Source organism: Leptodactylus fuscus, chromosome 3 (assembly GCF_031893055.1).
Source record: "Leptodactylus fuscus isolate aLepFus1 chromosome 3, aLepFus1.hap2, whole genome shotgun sequence".
Taxonomy (NCBI): Eukaryota; Metazoa; Chordata; class Amphibia; order Anura; family Leptodactylidae; genus Leptodactylus; species Leptodactylus fuscus.
Window position 1 is genome coordinate 106,990,843 of NC_134267.1, and position 25,494 is coordinate 107,016,336.

Consider the following 25,494-nt stretch of genomic DNA (forward strand, 5'->3'; position numbering starts at 1 on the left):
TGGTTCTAATTTCTGATATATGTGTGAACAATGTTCAACACGAACACCTCTAAGATGACCATATATAACTAGGGTGTTCACATTAACACTTGTAGCTGGTTAGAGATGAATATATCCCTGGTCAATGTGGTTCAGGTTCCTACTATCAATGTGAATAGGGTCTAAACCAGATTCACCAAAGATAACCCAAAACAAAGTCTCCACATTAACCCTCATGACTGGTCACACATGGGTATGTCTCTGATTCAAAGAACATATCTCCAGCCAATTCTACTTGATTCAAAAATAAAAAATAAAAAAATCAATAAGGCTGAAACCAAATTTGATTTTTGTCATTCTTTATCATTGCACAAACATCACAACTGGTTGCACCTCTTCCATGACCGATCCTACAGGAAAAACGCAACCCCCCACTGCCAGTGTGAATAGTGCTTATAATGATGCTTTAAAAAACTCAATCAATCAAGCTAGGTACCTAGTAGTCATGTACGGCTCTGACTTCTGATATATGTGTGAACAATGTTCAACACGAACACCTATAAGATGACCATATATAACTAGGGTGTTCACATTAACACTTGTAGCTGGTTAGAGATGAATATATCCCTGGTCAATGCGGTTCAGGTTCCTACTATCAATGTGAATAGGGTCTAAACCAGATTCACCAAAGATAACCCAAAACCACAAAGTCTCCACATTAACCCTCATGACTGGTCACATATGGGTATGTCTCTGATTCAAAGCACATATCTCCAGCCAATTCGACTTGATTCAAAAATAAAAAATCAATAAGGCTGAGACCAATATTGATTTTTGTCATTCTTTATCATTGCACAAACATCACAACTGGTTGCACCTCTTCCATATACACTGCCTATTCATAATTTAGATAAATGGGGCAAAGGAAATCTGGTCATTAAGACTAGAGATGAGCGAACAGTGTTCTATCAAACACATGTTCGATCGGATATCAGGGTGTTCGCCATGTTCGAATCGAATCGAACACCGCATGGTAAAGTGCGCCAAAATTCGATTCCCCTCCCACCTTCCCTGGCGCCTTTTTTGCACCAATAACAGCGCAGGGGAGGTGGGACAGGAACTACGACACCGGGGGCATTGAAAAAAATTGGAAAAAGTCATTGGCTGCCGAAATCAGGTGACCTCCATTTTAGACGAATAGTGGATTTCAAATCCGGGTCATATGAGAATGTGAACTTTGTGACTATGAGACAGGGATAGCTGTACAGGCAGGGATAGCTAGGGATAACCTTTATTTAGGGGGGAATGTTATTAAAAATAACTTTTTGGGGCTCTATCGGGTGTGTAATTGTGATTTTTGTGAGATAAACTTTTTCCCATAGGGATGCATTGCCCAGCGCTGATTGGCCAGAGTACGGAACTCGACCAATCAGCGCTGGCTCTGCTGGAGGAGGCGGAGACTAAGATCGCTCCACACCAGTCTCCATTCAGGTCCGACCTTAGACTCCGCCTCCTCCAGCAGAGCCAGCGCTGATTGGCCGAATTCCGTACTCTGGCCAATCAGCACTGGCTAATGCATTGTATTGGCGTGATGAAGCAGTGCTGAATGTGTGTGCTTAGCACACACATTCAGCTCTACTTCATCGGGCTAATAGAATGCATTGGCCAATCAGCGCTGGCCAATGCACTCTATTAGCTTGATGAAGCAGAGTGTGCACAAGGGTTCAAGCGCACCCTCGGCTCTGATGTAGCAGAGCCGAGGCTGCACAAGGGTTCAAGCGCACCCTCGGCTCTGATGTAGCAGAGCCGAGGGTGCGCTTGAACCCTTGTGCACCCTCGGCTCTGCTACATCAGAGCCGAGGGTGCGCTTGAACCCTTGTGCACACTCTGCTTCATCAAGCTAATAGAATGCATTGGCCAGCGCTGATTGAAGCAGAGCTGAATCTGTGTGCTTAGCTCAACTACTCCACCGGTGTAGTTGAGCTAAACATACACATTCAGCACTGCTTCATCACGCCAATAGAATGCATTGGCCAGCACTGATTGGCCAGAGTACGGAATTCGGCCAATCAGCGCTGGCTCTGCTGGAGGAGGCGGAGTCTAAGGTCGGACCTGAATGGAGACTGGTGTGGAGCGATCTTAGACTCCGCCTCCTCCAGCAGAGCCAGCGCTGATTGGTCGAGTTCCGTACTCTGGCCAATCAGCGCTGGCCAATGCATTCTATTAGCCCGATGAAGTAGAGCTGAATGTGTGTGCTCTACTTCATCAGGCTAATAGAATGCATTGGCCAATCAGCGCTGGCCAATGCATTCTATTAGCGTGAACTGAGTTTGCACAGGGGTTCTAGTGCACCCTCGGCTCTGCTACATCAGATTGCTACATCTGATGTAGCAGTGCCGAGTGTGCATCAGATGTGTAGTTGAGCAAAACTGACTCAGCACTGCTAAGTCTCTGCATTCGCATAGGAATGCATTGGCCAGCCTTCGGCCAATCAGCGCTGGCTCTGCCGGAGGAGGCGGAGTCTAAGGTCGGACCTGAATGGAGACTGGTGTGGAGCGATCTTAGACTCCGCCTCCTCCAGCAGAGCCAGCGCTGATTGGTCGAGTTCCGTACTCTGGCCAATCAGCACTGGCCAATGCATTTCTATGGGGAAATGGCGTTATGCATGGCGTCCAAAAAAACAGCAGTCCAAGAAAAACACTTGCTACCCATTGTAAAATTTGGTGGAGGTTCCATCATGCTTTGGGGCTGTGTGGCCAATGCCGGCACCGGGAATCTTGTTAAAGTTGAGGGTCGCATGGATTCCACTCAGTATCAGCAGATTATTGAGAATAATGTTCAAGAATCAGTGACGAAGTTGAAGTTACGCCGGGGATGGATATTTCAGCAAGACAATGATCCAAAACACCGCTCCAAATCGACTCAGGCATTCATGCAGAGGAACAATTACAATGTTCTGGAATGGCCATCCCAGTCCCCAGATCTGAATATTATTGAACATCTGTGGGATGATTTGAAGCGGGCTGTCCATGTTAGGCGACCATCAAACTTAACTAAACTTGAATTGTTTTGTAAAGAGGAATGGTCCAAAATACCTTCATCCAGGATCCAGGAACTGATTAAAAGCTACAGGAAGCGACTAGAGGCTGTTATCTTTGCAAAAGCAGGATCTACTAAATATTAATGTCACTTTTCTGTTGAGGTGCCCATACTTTTGCACCAGTCAAATTTTGGTTTAATGCATATTGCACATTTTCTGTTAGTACAATAAACCTCATTTCAATCCAGAAATATTACTGTGTCCATCAGTTATTAGATATATCAAACTGAAATGGCTGCTGCAAATACCAAAATATTTAGAACTAAAAATGATTAAGATTAATAGGGGTGCCCAAACTTTTTCATAGGACTGTATAATACAGCTTTAGGGTAAATAGCAAACACCAGTGTATGATAGTAATTCTCATAATTAATGAATTAGAGAAGGCCTCTCAACCATTCTGTATTTCCAGCACTGTCCTGAAAAGCATGCTCTATTTCAAGTGTTTCTGCTTCCAGTGGCCTAATTAGGAATGGCAGGGTCCCAAGGCGAACATTTGACATGGGACCCCCAGCCCCCTGATCCCCCTGGCACAAAGCACATTCTTGCACACACTATTATGTGCAATAGTGGCCCCTGCATACAGTATTATGCCCCATCTTCAATGACGTTCGACAATCACATGACCTGGGATGCAGGCCCAGGTCATGTGACGTCAGGGACGTCACACAACTAGGCCTGAAGCTTGTCTGCAACGCGGAGAGGTAAGTAACAATGTTTTTTATGTTCTCTTACCTCTCCCGGCCCTCCAATCATTATACTTGGGGGTCAGAAAAGACCTCCTAGAATAATAATAGTGTTTGTGGGGCCCGTGGGGCCCCTGCCAGGATCAGTAAGTAAATAGGGCCTATTAAGAAAAAAAATGCAGCGGTAGCATCTGTCGGCGGGCCCCTAATGTCCCGGGCCCGTGGCAGCTGCTACCCTAGTAGTTATGCCACTGATTGTACCATCAACACTGCCAAAATCTCTGCCAGAACCCCTGTAGAATGTGATTCTTTCTTGAGATTGTCAGAAAAGACAATTCTTGGAAATGTTCTGCAACCTAATTCTGTGCAGACCTGGGGAATGGGTTTTTTCCCCTTCCAAAATACACAAAGCTATGTCCATATAGCCTAACAGGGCATTGTGACATAGAGATGGTCCAGTTAGGATAATCCCTTTATATTTGGTTCTTTTTGTGGTAGTTTTCCATATAATGTGTAGCATAAAGCATTCTGTAATGTAAATCTGTTTACTAAACGCTATAGTTCTCTGTTATCAGCACCTTTCGGTCACGTTGATCAGGGGATGACAAATGTATTAATGCTAAAGGGTCCCTTTAAGGCTAAGGCCCCATGTAACAGGCCGCAGCATAAAGGCATCATGGTTTTTCCCGCAGTGCTTTTCACAGGAAGTCCACAGAGGTTTCCTCTATAGACTTTCTGCTTCAATTACACCTACAGGGAAACCACCGACGTTTCCATAGGTACAATTCACATGCTGCGATTTTCGAGCTGGTTTTTGAAAGCGCAACATTTCCTCTGCACATATTTTTTTTGAAATGTATGGACTGTAAAACTGTGCGTTTTTTGCCCTGGTGTTGAAGCCACAGCCAATATAAATATGTGTCATGATATGTATCACGATATATCATGGCAATTACATGTTATGTTGTGATATAGTTCTATATGGTGCGGTCACTGTTACATATCTGTAATGTGATCATGTACATGAAGGTTTATGGTTCAGAGCTCTGCTGCATTGTAGACACCACATGACATCACAGAGCACATGACATCACCGACATTCCATGATGTCACCATTGGTATAGAATGTGTACAGTTCTCAACCTGAGCCATCTTGTGTCACATGAGCTTGACATCTTGAAGAGCCAGCTGGGCGCCCTTTATTGCTAAAGGTTTACCCAAGAAGAACACTGCACTAGAACCGATATTTGGTAATTAGTTCCTTTATTGAAGACCCATTTTGACACGGCGCTTATACTAGCGTTTCCCGATATTTGATAATTAGTTCCTTTTATTGAAGACCCGTTTTGATACGACGCTTATACTAGCACTAGTATAAACGTCGCATCAAAACGGGTCTTCAATAGAAATGAGCGAGTACTGTTCGGATCAGCCGATCCGAACAGCACGCGCCATAGAAATGAATGGATGCACCTGGTACTTCGGCTTTGATGGCAGCCGGCCGCTTAACCCCCCGCGTGCTGGCTACGTCCATTCATTTCTATGCGAGCGTGCTGTTCGTACTCGCTCAACTCTAGTGTATATGTGTCTAAATGAGCAGCGCGCTAACACCGTGTGAAGGGGCCCTCAGGTTATAAGAAATATCTCGCTCATCTCTAGTCTTCAATAAAGGAACTAATTACCAAATATTGGTTCTAGCGCAGTGTTCTTCTTGGGCAAACCTTTAGCAATAAAAGGCGCTCAGCTGGCCATACCTCCAAAATAGCTGCCTTTCCCGTATGGGATAGTTGGAACTACTGCTGCTGGGCTCATCTGATACAACCCATCTGAGCAGGCTCTTTAATTTGAGACCAACCCAATGGACTACACTTATTATTTCATTGATCAGCTTGGTGCACCTACCATTTTATCCCACGATAAATGGGGCATCCGAAGTCTCTCACTAAAGGAGTGACACAGGTGGCGTGATGGAGCCATGCAGTCATCACGCCAACTGTTCAGTAGAACAGGGACTTTTCAGCAACATGTTCTGTAATAGGATTAAACCACATCAGCTGAAAGCCTGGTCTCAAGATCCTGGGGACCCCTCTGGGGACAGAAGCCCTGGGCAATTGCCCAGTCTGCCTCCTTTAATGCCGGCCCTGCCTCTTGATGACAAAAGCTGATAATGGACAGGGAGAGCATAAAGAACAGCTCCTTTTCAAGTATTAGGATCAGCACTGCAGCCCTGTTCACTGCATAGTGCTGATTTCAGAGATTTGTAGTACCATTCCTAATACTTAAATAGGTGAGGTGCTGCACTTGCTCCCCGTAACTATCATCTTCCGGCACTAACATTTTCTGGAAAGAGGGTAGCGCTATGATTCTCCTAAACAAGCGCAATCGTTATGCCTATTGGCTGTGAAGCAGGTGGTGCCCTTTTTTATATTAACAGGGTATTCCCATAACTCTTGTTCTGCAGCCTGCAGGCTCTGTGCTCTCTTCACTTCCTGGATTTCGGCACATTGGTGGGCGTGGTTTCACTTGCTCTACTATCTGCTATGTTTGCAGTCAGTAATGAGGAATTGGTTGTAAATGCATTACCACAGTATAAAGCTGATGTAGAAGCTGATGTAGCAGAGCTGGATTTGAGTTTGCATTACATACAGAGGTACCGGACTCCTTATCTCAGCCCTTATCAGCCAAATTCAATTAAACCGGCTGATAAGTGGAAAAGCTGAAGATAGACAGCACAGTAATCCTGGAGCTCTCACCTCCCTCCCTCCCCTATCTGAGGAGCTCCGTTGCTTGTCAGACACACACAGCTCAGAGCTTCTGCCAGCACTCAGCCCCTCCCTCCCCCCAAGAGCAGGAAGCTATGTCACTTGGGAACTGAGCAGATAAGCCCAGTGGCCATAGAAACGCAGTGTCAACAATGAAGGGATTAAATGAAGATAATGGCCAAACAAAGCAGTTTTGATAAAGCAGTTTTGATATTTAGTAAATGTCTTAAATCCACACAAACTAGCAGTATAGATAGGATGCTTTTCATGGGACAACCCCTTTAATCATAATACAGTCTTCACATGCTAAGGCCTAATGCTTTCTAGTCATGACAGGCAGGAAAGTGTCCTTCAAAAGAAGGCTTTCTTGCACTTTTGGGGTTGTCCAATCAGAACCTTGTTGTGACCATTGCAGCTACTCATCAGTGAGGCCTGTTTTCCTGGCAGTCTTGGGTAGGAACCCTACCTTCATCCAAAGTGTAGCGAAATAATTTGATGCCTAAAAAGCAGGACCCTGTTGCAAGCTTAGCAGCAACCCCTGTCTGAAGTGGGCAAGTAAGAAGTGCTTGTGTGTTTCTTGGAGAACTACAAAAGCAACAGTTGGATATAACTGTTCTGTCCTGGAGTAAGTTGGTATAAGGTGGGCTTTATCCGTCAAATGTGTTTGCCCCTTTATGGTCTCCAACTTACAGCCTTTTGGTAGTCAGCAGGACTACCAGCACAAACCCCCAGAATCCATGGTAGGATCATCAATATTTAATTATTTATTTCTATTAATAATTCTATTATTTATTTATATCTCTACATATTCTGCAGTGTTTTATAGACATTGTAATTTATCACTTTGCCAACCAAATAGGGTTCACAAGCTAAATTCCCTATCATTATGTCTTCGGAGTGTGAGAGGAAACCAGAGTACCCCAAGGAAGTTCACACAATTATGGGGAGAACATACAAACTCCATGCAGATGTTGTCCTTTGTTAGATTCAAAGTCACAACTCCGGAGCTAGGTAATAGTGCAAAGACGTGGTACTGCCCACAATACTCTGGGGGTTCTGACCCAAATACCCAGAGCACACTGTAGGATTACAAGGTGCTGGCACAATCTGGTGCGCGATCAGTAAAATGGTGGAAGTAGGGGTGAGAAGAAGCCTACCAGTCCTTGTAAGTTCAGGCACCAAATGCCAGTGCAGTAAGTTGTGGCCCAGCCATAGACAACAGACCCTGCATTGCTAGGCTTGATTATTAAAGCCAAGGGCAGTGCTGCTAAATTGCAGGTGAAAAGACCAGTGCTTGCAAGCCACCACTCCTTTACAGTGCCCCTATGTGCCAAGACAATGGATAAATGTCATGGAGGTTCCTGAGCACCTGAAGATGTGGTGCCAGTGGTACTTGGAGGAAGCTCAACAGTACACAACATGAGCCATGTGGTGTACATAGATGAGCTAGAAGCTCAGGCAAAGGCATGTTTAGAAGACCATGACACAAAGTTAGTGGATACTGATGAGGAGGAGGATACAAAGCAACTGGGGAGGATTGATGGGCCTCATAGACAAGAGACAGTGGAAGAAAGAGAGAATAATGGTTCACCGAGGAGATGGAGATGTATGCTACAAACTTTATGGAAGAGGAACTAGGTGCCTGTAAAATCAGAATACATAGAGGGTAAGTGACAGTTCTTCAAGAGGACTTCTCAGGAAGCGACATCACATCCATTGGTAAAATGGCTATGCCCCAGTTCAGTGTCATTCACTTTAATGGGATTGACTAAAATAATTAAAGGGTTTGTCTGGTCAGAGTAAGCTGTGTACGTCACTGAGTATCTTCAGTGGTTGCCCTTGAAATGAATGGAGCAGTGGTGCTCAATTCAATCCAGAGGCTTCAATACAACCCACTTCTTGTTGTTGTGGATATGAGCCATGGGAACCCCACTGATCAGCATGTTACTCCGTCTCCTGTGGATAATAATGGGTAACATTTAATACAAGCAGAGCAAATCACAGCACAGAGATAAAAAGAATACCCACATCTAAAAGGTACAAAATCTTTACAACGCTGCTTTCCATAATAAATAAACATGTTTCAGAATGATATCATGCCTGGTGCTGAATGTAGACACATCCATCCCTGATAACTGTGTATGACGCAGCAGATTACACAAGCTCTCCTTGTGGACTAAGCTCTGACATTCACCCTCCCACCCCTCCTTTTTAGACTGTAGACTTTCACCTCCTCATTTCCGGAGCAGCCATTGGTACTCACATGATCCTATGATGTAAGTAGTGAATATATACCTATATATATTTGCATAGCTGCTAGTTATCAGACTCACATGTTGAAATCCTTACTGATGTAACTGGATATGGAGATAATTTACCCAGGACTTCTTCACATAACATCACATGGTTCCTTTGGTCTAACAACAGCATGAAATGAAATAGTTAATTTCCCTCCTGACAGATGGTTAGCTCAGCCACTCACATAAATAGTCAAGATCTCCCTCCCCCTCAGCCACACTGTAGGATATTCAATTGCTTTCTTAGATGGACTGCTGCAGCACAAGAACAAAAGAAAGACAAATTTGTGTGACATTACACACTGTCATAATGATTATGTGAAACGTTAAAGGGATTCTATCATTGGCTCCAGTGATTTTTAACTAAGCATATATTTGCATAACCTGTAGAAAGGCTATTCCGGACATACCGTTTATTGATTAATCCTCCCAGCTGTTTTTGAATTAGCCTGCTGTTATTGATATGCTAATTAGCCACCACGGAGCAGTGGATGATCACTGAAAACTGTGTGATATGTGTAGACAGGGGGAGGTGAGAGCAGGGAAGGCTGCTGATGATGATGGTGAAGAAAGCTGCTCATCAGTGACTCTAGGCTCAGGCTGCTGCTGATGGAGCCAATACTGCTCCTGCCACCCCCCACAGCTGCCATGCCAGTGCAAGTTGAGCGCTCAGGGCCCCCCTGGTCAGAGGATGAACGATGGCACAGATAGGCAGCAGCCAACTTGCTACATAGCATGTCTTTATAGTAGTTGTTTGTCCTCACTCTCAGCAGGTGTAAAAAAGGCCCCCCATTTTTCCCCGGCACCGAGGGTCTAACACGGTGGAGAGTCAGTAGTCATCCCTCTGCTGAATGGTGACAATTCGGCTGTTACTGCATAAGCAAGTGAGATGCATCGGACCATTTATACAAGTGACTCCGAGGGGTTCCCTGCATCCATCTCCACTGCATCCATCTCCACTGCCACGGTGTGTCTGGGTCATCTGCCTCGTGCTCCTCATCTCTCTCTTGCTCTTCCAGTTTCTCCTGCTTCTCCTCTCCACCCATTTGGCTACACATTGCTTGTGCTCCAATGTCCTCCTCATCCACCTCCACTTCAGCCACCACAGGGCTCATGTGGCCGTGAGATGTAGGTACCACATCTCCAGTCTCCTGACCAGCCAGATTGAAAAGAAACTTTTCCAGGATGTGAATCAGTGGAATGATGTTCATCCTGTAGTCCTGGCGACCTGACTAACAAAGTGGCCTCCTCAAAGGCAATGAGCAAATGGCAAGTGTCATGCATGAGCTGCCACTGGCTAATGTTAAAGTTACACAGAGGAATACCTCTGTCCGCTTGTATCATCAAAAAATCGTTTATGGCTTTTCTCTGTTCATACAAGTGATCCAACATATGGAGGGTTGAATTCCAACGGGTGGAAGCATTGCATATCAGCCTATGTTTTGGGAGGCCGTTCTGCCGCTGCAGCTCAAAGAGGCTGTGTACGAGTGCTTGAAGTGCATGCAAACTTTCCTTGACATTTTTAGGATGTCTTGCAGATGGGTGGAACACTTAAGGAAACGCTTGACAACCAGATTGAACGCGTGCACCATGCAGGGTGAATGGCTCAGTTATCCTTGACGCATGCCAACACCATGTTTTTCCAGTTGTCAGCACCATGGTTCTGATTGTAATCACTCTTGGAGAAAGACAGAATTCGATTTCTTGATTGAGGACACGGAGCAGTTTCTCCACAGTATGACTTTGTTCACCCAGGCAAACAAGGTGTAGAACAGCGTGACACCGCTGTGCCCTGCACATATGGTATGCTGGAGGAGCACTGGGAATTGTCCCTGCAGTAGAGGCTCAGCACACAGTGAAGGATAAGGCGGACATTGCAGGACCAATGGCGTGAGAACGTGAAAGCAGAAGCTGCGGCACCTGTCCAAGTTGCTGGTGTGTGTGGACAGGCACCACATTAACCCAGTGGGCCTTAAATGACATACAGTATATTGTCCATGACCGTAGTTACAGTTCCACCCGTCAGTGCTGCCGTACACTTTGGCAGACAACGACAGGCTCAAGGACTGGCCCACCTTCTGTTCTACATATTTGTGCAGCGCTCGTACTGCCTTCTTGGCAAGTGACGGCTTGGGACTCTCCATATAGGCTCGGCGCAAGCCATCAGTTCTCTGAAAGGTGCAGAGTCCACCAATTGGAAAGGGAGACTGTAGAACCAGGAGCTTGTTCAACTTCTGCACTGTTGGATGAGTGCACGCATACAGTTGTCTCTTACATATAGATTCTCTCATCAATTGCTGACGCAATGATGGACTAGGAGGAGAAGTAGGAGCACAACAACCAGCAGATGATGGTAAGGACACCCAGCTTCCTTTGACTGAGGTGGTGGATCTTTGACTACCTGAAATGGTGTGTGTGCCACTGGTTGATGCAACAGTTCCTGTGGCAGGCTGGACCACAAAATTGGAGCCATGGTTCTCCCAGGCCACTTTATAGTAATGCTGCATATATTGACGCAGGGCTGTGTTGCCAACATTGGCACCCTGGCCACGCTTCACCTTCTGCTAACAGATTGAACATATGGCTATTTTCACCTCCCCCAGTGGCTTAATAAAAAAACTGCCAAACCGTCGAGTAGGTAATTTTACGCCCAACACTACCCGCTGACTGCTACCACCACTGCTTACCCCTGCTTTTCGGACAGGTAGGCTGCTGCAAAGAGGATGGTCTACCCCAAGCACGTTTGGCTCTCGACCTCCCACTGCTGCCATCCTGCTGACTTCACCGCTGTCTCCTGTGCAAGCTGCCACCCTCTTCTCCCGATGATTATGAAGCCCCTTTATCGCCTGGCTCTCAATTGTGATCGGCTACATCGTCATCCATTAATGTCTGCAGGTTACTGATGTCCTCCTCAATAGTCTCTGAGCCTGACCGTTTGCAACACCAGTTCCCAGGCTACTCTCCTCATCACTACTTGCCTGCCGACCGGAGGAAGCAGCAGATGTCTCCTCCACATCTTAGCTGTGCACTAGATGCTGACTGTCCTGTAGTAGCCCATCCACACTGTACAGTGGATCTGAGACCACAGCATAGAGTATTATGCTAGCTAAGATAACAGAAAAGGACAGAGGCAGGTTTAGGTCACCTGAGGGTACAGGGCCTGCTCTCGGGCCATGCCAACTAAGGGTTGTGTCTGACGAACCCCCCATCTCTTGGCTGGGGGTGTCTGATGTGACTCGGTATGAAGTGGATGACCGATTCAACCAGTCTACAACCGTTGGGTTGCTGGAAAAGACACGACCACTACTTAACACTAGGAGCTCAGGCCACTGTAAGTGAACTCTGCTGCCTCGTCCCCTTACTCCGCTGCGACCTATGCCTGTGCCAGAAACATTTAGGCTTGTAATTTTCTACTTTGAAGAGAACGGTGAATATGCCCCTTATTACTTTCCCCACCTTTAACAAAAGCCTGATAAAGGCAGAGATTACTGGATAAGAATTATGACAGTACTGGGCAGTACTGTATTGCAAAATTGCCTGTAATTTTATACTTGTAACAGAATGGCTAATATGCCCCTTATTTGTTTCCACACTAATAAACACCTTTAAATAAGTGTTAGAATAACAGTTAACTGGAGAGATTAGTGGCTAAGAATTATTGATATTTGCCACTATTGTATTGAGAAATGACCTGTAATTTTATACTGAGAACTAAATGGCGAATATGGCCCTTATTTGTTTCCCCTCTAATAAACACCTTTAAATAAGTGTTAGAATAGTCGCTAACTGTAGAGATTAGTGTCTAAGAATTATTGATTTTTGCCACTACTGTATTGAGAAATGGCCTGTAATTTTATACTCTGAACAGAATCGCAAATATGCCCTTTATGTCTTTCCCAACTAATAAACACTTTGAAGATGGAGTTAAAACAGATGACCTCTGAAATAACTTAAGAAAGGCTATTCTTCTCCTACCTTTAGATGTCTTCTCCGCGGCTCGTTCCATTGATATCACAGTTTTCATTGGTATGCAAATGAGTTTTCTCACAGCACTGGGGGCAGTCCTTAGTGCTCAAACAGCATTGGGGGCATCCCCAGTGCTGCGAGAAAACTCTCCAGCGATGACCTCTTCTTCCTCTGGAATGCCCTCATCGCGATGTGTTCTTCGGATGGCTTCTTCTGGCTTTAAATGAGACGCATGGGACGTTCTGCCATGCCCGTGGCCATTTTCTTGTGGCCGCTTACACAGTATGCTCATGTATGGCATTGTGGGTGATCCCGTGTTCCCAGAGTTGCCCTGCCCCTTGTCCTAACATGTGCAGCAGCCATTTTTATTAAAAAATGTGATTCAATGCATTGAAGCGTGAGGAAATCCAGATTCTTGGCGAATTGAAGATTTCCTGAAATCTCTAATGAGCATGCATAGAGTGTAAATCTATATAGTGTAACAAAATAATTATAAAAAAATACTGATCGTGATGATATGCAAAGAGATGTGTATTGAAAAAATAATAATACTTTTCAGATTTTTATTTGATTAAAATTTTGAAATTCATGCACCATTTTTGTTCCACCACACTATTATCTGCTACTTCATGTTGGTCTATCACTTAAAATCCCAATAAAATACATTTACCGTAAGTTTGTGATTGTAGGATGACAAAATGTAAAAAAGTTCAAGGGGTATGAATACTTTTACAAGGCACTGTATACCATATTTCAGAGACAGCACGCAAATCCCAATTTATCATTGAGTCCCCTAGGGGTCAAAGTTTGGAGCAAGGTGATCCATTTAGACTCCAACTGTAACAAGGATGTCATCAAATCCCCTCCACGTATGCCCAAATGGATCTGGTCAATGCGTCTTAAATTAATTTTAAGTTCTCCTGCTTTGTGATAACTCTGATAGTGTCTAGCCACTGGTTTTAAATTCATCTGCAGAGTTAGATCTGATGGTTCTAGGACCTTCTTGATGTCCCAAACATGTTCAAGAATTCTGAAACATAATTGGCGAGATGTAATGCCCACAAAAACAATTGACACGGACATGTCAAATAGTGCACCACTCCTTCATTTCAACAATTCAGGGCATGCAGTTTTATAATGCTGCAAATTCTGAGAGTCACAAAAAGAGTCTGTTCTAATCATGTATTTACATGCAAAACATTTGCCACATGCAGAAAAAGCATTTTGGACCCCTACAATGGTGCTGGAATGTAGTGCTCTTCACTGTATAGTCACCCAGGATTTTATTTCATTTAGCAAACAAATTACATTCATTTGGCAAAACAGAAAACTGTTTAACACCAGGGCCTCACAGGACAAAAAAACGCCACGATTTGCCCACAGTGCAAACATCGTGGGAAAAAAACGCAGCGTTTTATACTCAGTGCATAGTGGATAGGATTCTAGCAAATCCTGTGCCCACTTTGGAGTAAAAACCAGGGTGCAGACACACTGCTGGTGCGGTTTTGGAAATTGCAGCATGTCAACTATACCTACGGAAACAGCAGGGGTTTCCCCATAGGTATAATTGTAACAGAAAGTCCGTAGAGAAGACCTCTGCGAACTTTCTGTCTAAAGCACTACGGAAAGAACCGCAATGCACTTTTTTGCTGCTGGACGCCATGTGGGGCCTTAGCCTTAGTTTCTGGGTGCATTGTCTAAAGGTCAGAAGATTACTCCTCGGTTACATAGAGCCCTGTTACATCCATGTATCCTTAAGGCTGCATTCACACTGAGTAACGCTGGCATTTTTTGTGCTTATTTTTGCACATAGCACCGCGTATACGCCGTGTTTGCGCTGCGCTACTTTGCGGCCGCGTTGAACGGCGCAAAAGCGGCGTATACGCGGTGCTATGTGCAAAAATAAGCACAAAAACCGCCAGCGTTACTCAGTGTGAATGCAGCCTTATTTTGAGAAAGTGAAGGGTGTGGTCTGGGAGAACAGGTATATTCCAGCCAAGCACTTAAAGGTTGTGGGGTAGAAACCCACGGCAGGGAGGTCAGGTGACTAATTAAAGTCTGATATAGGTTGTGTGTTAGAACTAGGATGTGTGGCATTATATTGAGGAAATTGACCTGTGTTGTGTGTACCTACAACTAAGGTAAATGTGTGCCACCGGTTTGACTAACCAAAGCAGGAGTCTCATGTATAGATAGGGAACATTTGTTGTAGTAGGTAGTTCTCAGCCGAGAAGGTTTTGTTTTTGTTTGTAAAGGCAAACTGTTTATGCACTTATAAGTGAATAAATACCAAACTTGAGTGCAATACAGTCTGTTTCCGGCACTGCTACCAAGTATTTACCTGAGCGGTTCCCCACACTATGTATCTTGAGTAAGGAGTAGAAGGATGGCTATTAGAGATGAGCGAACAGTGTTCTATCGAACTCATGTTCGATCGGAAATTAGGCTGTTTGCCATGTTCGAATCGAACACCGCGTGGTAAAGTGCGCCATTACTCGATTCCCCTCCCACCTTCCCTGGCGCCTTTTTTGCTCCAATAACAGCACAGGGTTGGTGGGACAGGAACTACAACACCGGTGACGTTGAAAAAAGTAGGAAAAACCCATTGGCTGCCGAAAACATGTGACCTCTGATTTAAAAGAACAGCGCCGCCCAGGTTCGCGTCATTCTGAGCTTGCAATTCACCGGGGACGGAGGTTTCCGTCCATTTAGCTAGGGCTTAGATTCTGGGTAGGCAGGGACAGGCTAGGATAGGAAGGAGAAGACAACCAACAGCTCTTGTAAGAGCTAAATTCCAGGGAGAAGCTTGTCAGTGTAACGTGGCACTGACGGGCTCAATCGCCGCAACCCAGCTTTCCCCGGATCCTGAATGGAATACACTGACAGTGTATTCCCGTATACCCTATATATACCCCCGATCCCCGTTCCAACGGTGTGCCCCCCCACCTTCACCCCAGAAATACACTGCAAGTCCCCTAGCAATAGAATTGGGGCTATATACACCCACTATGTTTGCTACTGCCATATAGTGCCATTGTCTGACTGGGAATTCAAAGAATATATTGGGGTTATATACAACTTCAATTCCAGGGAGAAGCTTGTCAGTGTAATGTGGCACTGATGGGCTCAATCGCCGCAACCCAGCTTTCCCAGGATCCTGAATGGAATACACTGACAGTGTATTCCCGTATACCCTATATATACACCCCCGATCCCCGTTCCAACGGTGTGCCCCCCCACCTTCACCCCAGAAATACACTGGAAGTCCCCTAGAAATAGAATTGGGGCTATATACACCCACTATGTTTGCTACTGCCATATAGTGCCAGTTTCTGACTGGGAATTCAAAGAATATATTGGGGTTACAAATACACTCAAGTCCTGCCACTGCCATATAGTGCCAGTTTTTGACTGGGAATTCAAAGAATATATTGGGGTTACAAATACACTCAAGTCCTGCCAGTGCCAAATAGTGCCAGTTTCCGACTGGGAATTCAAAGAATATATTGGAGTTACAAATACACTCAAGTCCTGCCACTGCCATATAGTGCCAGTTTCTGACTGGGAATTCAAAGAATATATTGGGGTTACAAATACACTCAAGTCTTGCTACTGCCATATAGTGCCAGTTTCTGAGTGGAAATTCCCCAAATAATTTGGGGATTCATTCACCCTACATCTCAGGCTCTTGCCATATTCACCCAGGTTGTCAGTGCTGCACCAGCTTGTTCCCAGACAGCTCGGCCCGAAAAACACATTACCTATATAGAGGATTTGGACAATGAAGACAACATGTTCTAAATCTAATGTCTGCACCTTCTCCAGAATTAAAATGAAGGCAGCTATTAACTTTCAAATAGCACTGCACAACGGAAGATCTTATCAGCTTGTCTCATGACATGCTACTAAAAAGTGTCATTTGTGCATCTTAATGTAAATATAGTTGTACAAGCTTTTTGGGTTTTAGGCACTGCCAAGTTATTTATTACCACCCGCTCCCTTATAATGATGATGACGCCAAAGTCACTGTGGGTGTTCAGAGCTCACAGCTTTGGTTGACATTTGTCTTGCTCTCTGTCGGTACCAGCTGTCTTTTTGGATACCGTAAAGTTATGTTTACTTTATTAACAGCTATAGAAGCTTTAGCCAGGTTGTGACGGTGTGTAACCCTAACAACACTAAGTGGGATACACATTAATAGTCAGTCTATGTACGCTAAATGTATCACTGAAGTAATTTTTTTTCCCTCTCCCCTAATATAAGAAAGGAACAGACATTAGACCTAGACCGGGGTTCGAGGCTTGTAAAAATCCAGTATTATTTGTTCTCCATGATGTGAAATATGCGTTAGACTCTTGAAAAGCAACCCAAGATTAAGTCAGCCATGTGTGCCAGTGTGTTACTTGGCATGCCTTTGCAGGCCCCAACTGTAAGGGTCACTCTCCATTTCCTCCATTTTCCACTCCCCTTCACACCATTTGTGGTGAAGCAATGGGATGCACTAAAGTGCACCCTCTAGCCTCGTGTGGGACAAGGACATCAGATGCCACTCCAACCCCCTCGTCTTCCTCCGCCAGCCAACGGTGCGAAGATGAGAGGAGTGTGCTCTGAATGTTTTCTGCCTAGCAGAGGCTAGTTCTCACTTACAAAAATGGCCCCACTTTGACCTGTATATCAGGCACAATGGTGTAGGTTTCAAAGAAACATGGCACCAACAAGTTGAAAACGTGGGCCATGCGTGGACCGTGTTTGAGTCTGGCAAGCTCCAGATCTGCTACCAGGTTCCAGCCATTATCACAGGCGCAAAAATGCCAGGCCCCAGGTGTAGCAGGGAAAAAAAAATGCCATCTCAGCCAGGATGGCATCCCTGACCTCGGAGGCACTGTGCTGTCTGTCCACCAAGCTGATCAGCTTCAGCACGGCCTGCTGACATCTCCCCACGCCAGTGTTACAGCGTTTGCCGCTAGTAGCTGGGGTGGAGGTTGCAGCATCGTAGGGTTTCAGTCTACTCCTGCCATGAATTTTGGCCTGGGAGAGGAGATAGGCCACCCCAGTTTGCACCCGGGGACCAGACTCCACCACATTCACCCTGCCTGTCCTTAAAGATAAGCACTGCAGCATCCCTGACCACAGGCGCTTGTCCATGTGTCGGTGGTCAAGTGGACCTTGCAGCAAAGCGCAGAGCTCTGGGCCCGACTGATGTTATGGGACACATGCAGGCGCAAGGCAGGGACAGCACACCAAGAGAAGTAGTAACGGCTAGGCCCAGCATAGGGAGGTGCCCCAGCTGCCATCTGCTGACGGAAGGCCTGGGTATCCAGAAGCATAAACAAACACCAACATCTCCAGGGCCAGCAGTTTATCGATGAGGCTGTTAAAGGCTTGGGCATGGGGGTGGGTTGTATTGTACTTCTGCCTGCAATGAAAAGCTTGGGAGATGTGGAGTGGCTGGGAAGAGGCGCATGATGGTGCAGGCCAAAAGGGCGCATGAGGGTGAACTCCCCAATGTGTCAGAGATAGGTGTGTAGGTGTCCTTGCATCATATACTTGCACCATACTTGGCTTTGGAAGTTAATTTTGTGCCAAAAAGTGGTTAAGACAGCGATCCCTCAGCTACTCCCGTTACACTGTCTATTGACAACTCCAGCACTGAAGTTACCATCTGTGGAAGTGGACCACCACTTCTAAGATCCCAAAGGAAGTAGGCAAGAGATGTGCAGTGCAGAAAAAAAGATGAGAAAATAAGTGTAGGCTGTAGAGCACAGAGGGATCGGAGAGGACAGAGCTGGTGTCGGCCAGGTATTCCCACAACATGCGCCTATACTTGTCCCTCCTGGTGACACTAGGCCCCTGAGTGGCAGTAATTTGTCCAGGGGGGCCATTAACTTATTCCAGACCTAGGAATAAGTCTTCCAACAGGGTAGAGTTTTGCATGCATTTGCTTCTACCCACTGTTTTTGCTGCTTAGCTTCCCTCCACATCTTCACTGCTTTCGCCCCTAAACATCACCCCAGTTTATGCATCTGCTTCTACCCTGTTTTTTTGTTGAATTAGCTTCCCTCCACATCTACACTGCTTTCGCCCCTAAACATCACCCCAGTTTATGCCTTTGCTTCTACCCTGTTTTTTTGTTGAATTAGCTTCCCTCCACATCTACACTGCTTTAGCCCCTAAACATCACCCCAGTTTATGCCTTTGCTTCTACCAAGCTTTTTTGTTGATTTAGCTTCCCTCTACATCTACACTGCTTTAGCCCCTAGACATAACCCCTGTCCATGTGGGGTCGGTGGCCTCGTCATCCACCAACTCCTCTTCCAATTGCGCACTGCCCCCTTACTGCAAACCGCACATGACCACAGCTTGCCCTGATGGCAACTGTGTCTCATGATCCCCACTGAGGTCCAGACAAGTCGGTGGCGGGTCCAAAACCCCAAAATTGGAAGGAAATGGCGGATGCTGCAGTATTTCTAACACCTGTTCCTGGTGCTCGGGCCTGGTCTGTGTTGTACCCTGCACCCTGCTTAACGCAGCTGCCATATCCGGATTTGTGATGAGCGCATGCTAATGTTTTGTGTCCAGTGCAATGGATGGGATTTCACATAAGTCTGCCACCCATGGCCACTCATGGTTGAGCAACTGAGGGAGTTGACTTTGACGAACCCGAGGGTTTTGGAGTTGGAACTACATCAAAGGTCTGTGCTGCTCACACACTCTGCTCAACACATGATATGTTTAGTGCCAGCAGTGTGGAGACGTCGCACAACAGCCTTTCCAGCAGGTACAGGCGTTGTAGGAGTGCATAGAGGCTAGCAGCGGCAACTATAGACTTTAAAAACTATCCGCACAAGCGCCACACTTTCACCAGTAGCTCAGGAACATTGGGGTACCTTTTTAAAAAGATTAGCAGCAATGAGTTAAAAACGTGGCCCAGGCATGGAATATGTTGCAGGCTGCCAAGCTACAGAGCCGATCCCAGGTTACGGCCATTATCACACATGACAACATGCCTGGGCCCAGGTGCAGTGGCAAAAACCACATTGCCGTGTCATCGAGGATGGCATGACTCACTTTGTAGGCAGTGTGCTGTCTGGCCCCCAAGCTGATGAGCTTCAGCACGGCCCGCTGACGTCTCCCCACACCAGTGTTGCAGCGTTTCCAGCTCGTAGCTGGGGTCAATCTAACAGCGGAGGAGGGTGGTGTTTCAGCCCTCCTCCCAGGAATGTTGTGTGGGGAGACAAGTCAGGAAAATTCTTGAAACAGGGGAGAGTTTTGCATCTTTGCCCTTGCTGCCTATGGACATCCACACTGCTTTTGCCCCTAGACATCACCCCAGTCCATGCCTCTGCTTTTACCTCCAGTTTTTTATGCTTAGCTTCCCTCCACATCAACAATGCTTGCGCCCCTAAACATCACCCCAGTTTCTGCCTGTGCTTTTCCCCAGCTTTTTTTGTTGATTTAGCTTCCCTCCACATGCACACTGCTTTTGCCCCTAGACATCACCCCAGTCCATGCCTCTGCTTTTACCCCCAGTTTTTTATGCTTAGCTTGCCTCCACATCCACACTGCTTTTGCCCTTACACATTACCCCTATCCATGCCTGTGCCTCTAGCCATAACTCTGCCACCCATGGAAACTCATGGTGCAGAAAGTGAGGGAGCTGACTTTGAGCAACCTTTGGGTTTTGTAGACGGTATTCCATGAAAGGTCTGTGCAGCTCACACACCCTGCTCAAGATATGGTATTGTAGGGTTTCAGCGTGTGTGAATGACGGACAACAGCCTGTGTTTGGACAGATGTAGGCCTTGCTAGAGTGTTTTTAGGCTAGCAGCGGCTAGTGTAAACTTGTGAAAGTGGGTGTCCAAGAGCCACACTTTCACCCTTAGCTCAGCTAATTTGGGGTCTGATTTGAAAAATCGTTGCACCACGACATTGAACACGTGGGCCAGGCATGGAACGTGTTGGAGGCTGGCAAGCTCCAGAGCCCTCCAAAAAGACAAAAAAAGCCTGGCCCCAGGGGCAGTGGGGATAAAAAAAAAAATTGCCATCTCATCCAGGATGGCATCCCTGACCTCAGAGGCAGCGTGCTGTCTGTCCCCCAAGCTGATGAGCTTCAGCACAGCCTGCTGACGTCTCCCCACACCAGTGTTGCAGCGTTTCCAGCTCATAGCTGGGGTCAATCTAACAGCGGAGGAGGGTGGTGTTTCAGCCCTCCTCCCAGGAATGTTGTGTGGGGAGACAAGTCAGGCCACCACATTTTGCGACCCGGTCCACGCCTCAACTACATTCAACCACTGTGCCAAAATTGAAAGGTAGCGTCCCTGTCCGCATGCACTTGTCCATTCGTACCTGGTCACGTGGAACTTTTGGGCAAAGCGCTGAACTTATGGACCGCCTCATGTTTGGGGAAAAGTGCTGGTGTGGATGGCACAGTGAGGTGGCGCAGTAGCCAGCAGGCCCAAAAAGGGCAGAGTGTCCACAAGCCGGGACCCCAACATCTCCTGGGCCAGAATTTTTGAGATGAGGCCGTTGAAGCCTTGGGCATGTGGGTGGGTTGTGCTGTACTTTAGCCTGGAATGAAAGGTCTGGGAGATGGGGAGTCGCATTGCAAAGTGTGTAAACCACACTCAGTTTGTCCTCGACCTATACATTTAGAAATTATCTCCCCAGGCGAGGAACGTGGCCTCGATGGGGGAATTTTTCTAAGAAAGCTAGAAAAGAGGGCATCTTGGGCCTTGCTGGCTCAGGTCTAGCTTCTGTCATGCAGCTGTCTTCTGCCTCTGGACATCCCTTTGCCTCTAGCCACCTTTTTCCCTGCTTAGCTTGCCTCCACATCCACACTGCTTTTGCCCCTAGACACCACCCCAGTCCATGCCTTAGCTTGTACCCCCAGTTTTTGCTGCTTAGCTTGCCTCCACATCCACACTGCTTTTGCCCCTAGACATCACCCCAGTCCATGCCTTAGCTTGTACCCCCAGTTTTTGCTGCTTAGCTTGCCTCCACATCCACACTGCTTTTGCCCCTAGATATCACCCCAGTCCATGCCTTAGCTTGTACCCCCAGTTTTTTCTGCTTAGCTTGCCTCCACAGCCACACTGCTTTTGCCCCTAGACATCATCCCTATCCATGCCTCTGCCCCTAGCCATAACTCTGCCACCCCTGGAAACTCATGGTGCAGAAACTTTGGGAGCTGACTTTGAGGAACCCTTGGGTTTTGTAGATGGAACTCCATCAAAGGTCTGTGCAGCTCACACACTCTGGTCAAGATATGGTATGTAGCGTTTCAGCGTGTGTGGAAATCAGGCAGATGTAGGCCTTGCTGGAGTGTTTTGAGGCTAGCAGCGGCTCCTGTACACTTGCAAAAGTGGGCGCACAAGCGCCGCATTTTCAACAGTAGCTTCGGTACATTTGGGTATGTTTTCAAAAAACATTGCACCACTAAGTTAGACGTGGGCCAAACATGGAACGTGTTGGAGGCTGGCAAGCTCCAGAGCCGCTACCAGGTTCCAGCCATTATCACAGGCGTAAAAATGCCAGGCCCCAGGTGTAGCAGGGAAAAAAAAAATGCCACCTCAGCCAGGATGGCATCCCTGACCTTGGAGGCACTGTGCTGTCTGTCCCCCAAGCTGATGAGCTTCAGCACGGCCTGCTGACGTCTCCCCACACCAGTGTTTTAGCGTTTGCCGCTAGTAGCTGGGGTGGAGGTTGCAGCGTCGTAGGGTTTCAGTCTACTCCTGCCATGAATTTTGGCCTGGGAGAGGAGATAGGGTACCTCAGTTTGCACCCCGGGACCAGACTCCACCACATTCACCCTGCCTGTCCTTAAAGATAAGCAGCATCCCTGACCACAGGCGCTTGTCCAAGTGTCGGTGGTCAAGTGGACCTTGCAGCAAAGCGCGGAACTAAGAGCCCACCTGATGTTGAGTGACACGTGCTGGTGCAAGGCGGGGACGCCACACCGGGAGAAGTAGTGACGGCTAGGGACGGCATAGCGAGGTGCCACAGTTGCCATCAGGTCCGGGAAGGCCGGAGTTTCAACAAGCCAGAACGCCAACATCTCCTGGGCCAGCAGTTTAGCGATGTTGGCGTTCAAGGCTTGCGTGGGTGAGTGGTTAGCGGTGTATTTCTGCCGGCGCTCCAATGTCTGAGAGATGGTGGGTTGTTATAAAGAAGCGCCTGATGGTGCCTTTGATGGTGCAGGAGAAGGAGATAAGACAGAAACAGGGGAGGATGAGGGAGAAGTCAACAAAGTGGCGGAGGCAGATGAAGTGATGTCCTGGCTCGTCCTCTGGAGTGCATCGCCAGCACTGTGAGCAGAGGCAGTGGCATGAACGGCGGGCGACGTTTGTCCTGCCGTTGCTGCCTGCCACTGATTCCAGTGCTTGGATTCCAAATGACGGTGCATTGAAGTGGTGGACAGGTTGCTCTTCTCAGGGCCCCTACTCGATTTTGAGAGGCAAATTGTGTAGACGACACTATATCTGTCCTCGGCGCATTCCTTGAAAAAACTCTACACCTTCGAGAAACGTGCCCTCGATGGGGGAGTTTTTCTGGGTTGGGTACAAAAGGGAACATCTTCGGACATTCCGGGTCAGGCCTGGCTTCGGCAAAGCAGCTGACCTCTGCCTCTGGACATGTCTCTGCCTCTAGCTACCCTTTTTGGTGCTGCACCTGCCTCAACATCCACACTACTTTCCCAGCTTGACATCCGCCTTGTCCAGGTGGGGGTCGGTGTCCTCGTTGTCCACCACCTCCTCTTCCAACTCCTGTCTCGCCTCCTCCTCCTGCACAATGCGCATGTCAACTGGCTGCCCTGACAGCAACTGCATCTCATCGTCGTCGATGAGGGTGGGTTGCTGGTCATCCGCCACCAAATCGACTGGAGATGGAGGAGACTCTAGTGTTTGAGCATCTGGACACAGATACTCGTCTGTTAGGTCCGTGGAATCGCGAAATGGAGGGGCAGGTTGCGGTACAGTCAAAGGAAGGGAGAACAGCTCTGGGGAGCAGGGACAGTTGGGGTTATTGTTCTGGGAAGATTGGGAATTTTGGGTGGAAGGAGGACAAGACTGTTGGGTAAGAGGAGGAGAGGAGGTAGAGGCTGACTGGCTGGTGGACAATGTGCTTTAAGCGTTATCCGACAGCCATTGCAAGACCTGTTCCTGGTTCTCGGGCCTACTAAGGTTTGTACCATTCAGCCTAGTTAATGTGGAACTTTTGTGCAAAGCGCAGGGCCCGCCTGATGTTAAGGGACACACGCTGGTACAAGGCTCAACTCACCCTAAGGGCCAAAAACACTGCTGGTACAAGGCTCTACTCATGCCAAGGGCCTCAATCTCTGCTGCTGGTAGCTCAGCTTAAGGTCCTGTAACTTTGTTTGGAAGGGCTCATGTTAAGGGCTAGAAAAGTCAATTTTGGAAGGTCTTACCAAATCACACACACAAAATGACAGTTGTGGGTGAAGACTAAAGGATTTCCCATTGCCTATTCCATCTGTGGTTGTCATGGTTTAAAGGGGTGGTTGTTACTGTTTGTTGAGCTTAAATTGGGGTTTGTGTCCATCCATTTGGGGAGTAAAGAAGGTTTCCAGGTATTTTCCCACTCTGATAGAGGTTTTTTTGAATGTGGAAAGTGTGTAGTTGTTAGGCTGTGATAGTGGGGTAATAGAGGGTCTTTGGTGTGTTAGATGCCCCCAGACATGCTTCCCCTGCTGTCCCAGTGTCATTCCAGAGGTGTTGGCATCATTTCCTGGGGTGTCATAGTGGACTTGGTGACCCTCCAGACACGGATTTGGGTTTCCCCCTTAACGAGTATATGTTCCCCATAGACTATAATGGGGTTCGAAACACGTTCGAACACTCGAACAGTGAGCGGCTGTTCGAATCGAATTTCGAACCTTGAACATTTTAGTGTTTGCTCATCTCTAATGGCTATCACTGGACACACTGGAAAGAGAAAGTCAAACTCTGCCTTATCAATAATCTCTAGCGCCCCTAATAGTATGGGTTTAAGTTACTGATGAAAGGCAGAGATGGGGTTGCTGTCCAGTTTGTCATAGAACGCTGTGTCCAATACAATTTTTTTGTATTGAGACATATCTAAAACCACCAAGGAATTTCCTCCTGAGACTAATCGTATATACTTGAGTATAAGCCGAATTTTTCAGTACAGTTTTTGTGCTGAAAAATCCCCCCTCGGCTTATACTCGAGTCAACAAAAAAAAGAATTATTTTTTTTTAAAGGTGGGGAGGGTGTCTATGACCAATATCAGTGAATAGAATCTCCCATAAAATAGTGGGGGGAAAAAGAAGCTTTAAAAAGAAAATTTTAAAAAAAGTTGTAAATCCCTCCTTTCCCTAGAATACATACAAAAGTAGAAAATTACTATGAAACACATACACATTAGGTATCCCTGTGTCTGAGAGTGCCCGGTCTACTGAATATAGGGTATCTGCAGTGCTCCTGTTCCGTCGGGAAGGGGTTAATAGGAGCACTGCAGATACCCTATATTCAGCCAGACTGAATTCCAATTGGGGGGAAAAAAACAGTCCTCAAGCTCAGGGAAGGGGCAGGCAGACAACCAAAACAGCCCCTCCCCTTTCCCAGCATCTACTGCACCCAAAAACTCCGACCATTTTAATTTTTGAAATTTTCCAGTAGCTGCTGCATTTCCCCCCCATCGGCTTATACTCGAGTCAATAAGTTTT

The 25,494-nt window shown here is 46.8% G+C and overlaps 1 protein-coding gene across 1 annotated transcript in view; it reads left to right on the forward strand.

Annotated features, from left to right (window-relative positions):
* The first annotated feature begins 8,734 nt into the window (after positions 1-8,734).
* DDO (D-aspartate oxidase) overlaps positions 8,735-25,494 on the forward strand; it is a 31,065-nt gene continuing 14,305 nt past the window's right edge. The window contains exon 1 of the mRNA XM_075268166.1: positions 8,735-8,803. Within this exon, the coding sequence (XP_075124267.1) occupies positions 8,799-8,803 (5 nt within the window). The 5' untranslated portion in view covers positions 8,735-8,798. The remainder of the gene's footprint in view (positions 8,804-25,494) is intronic.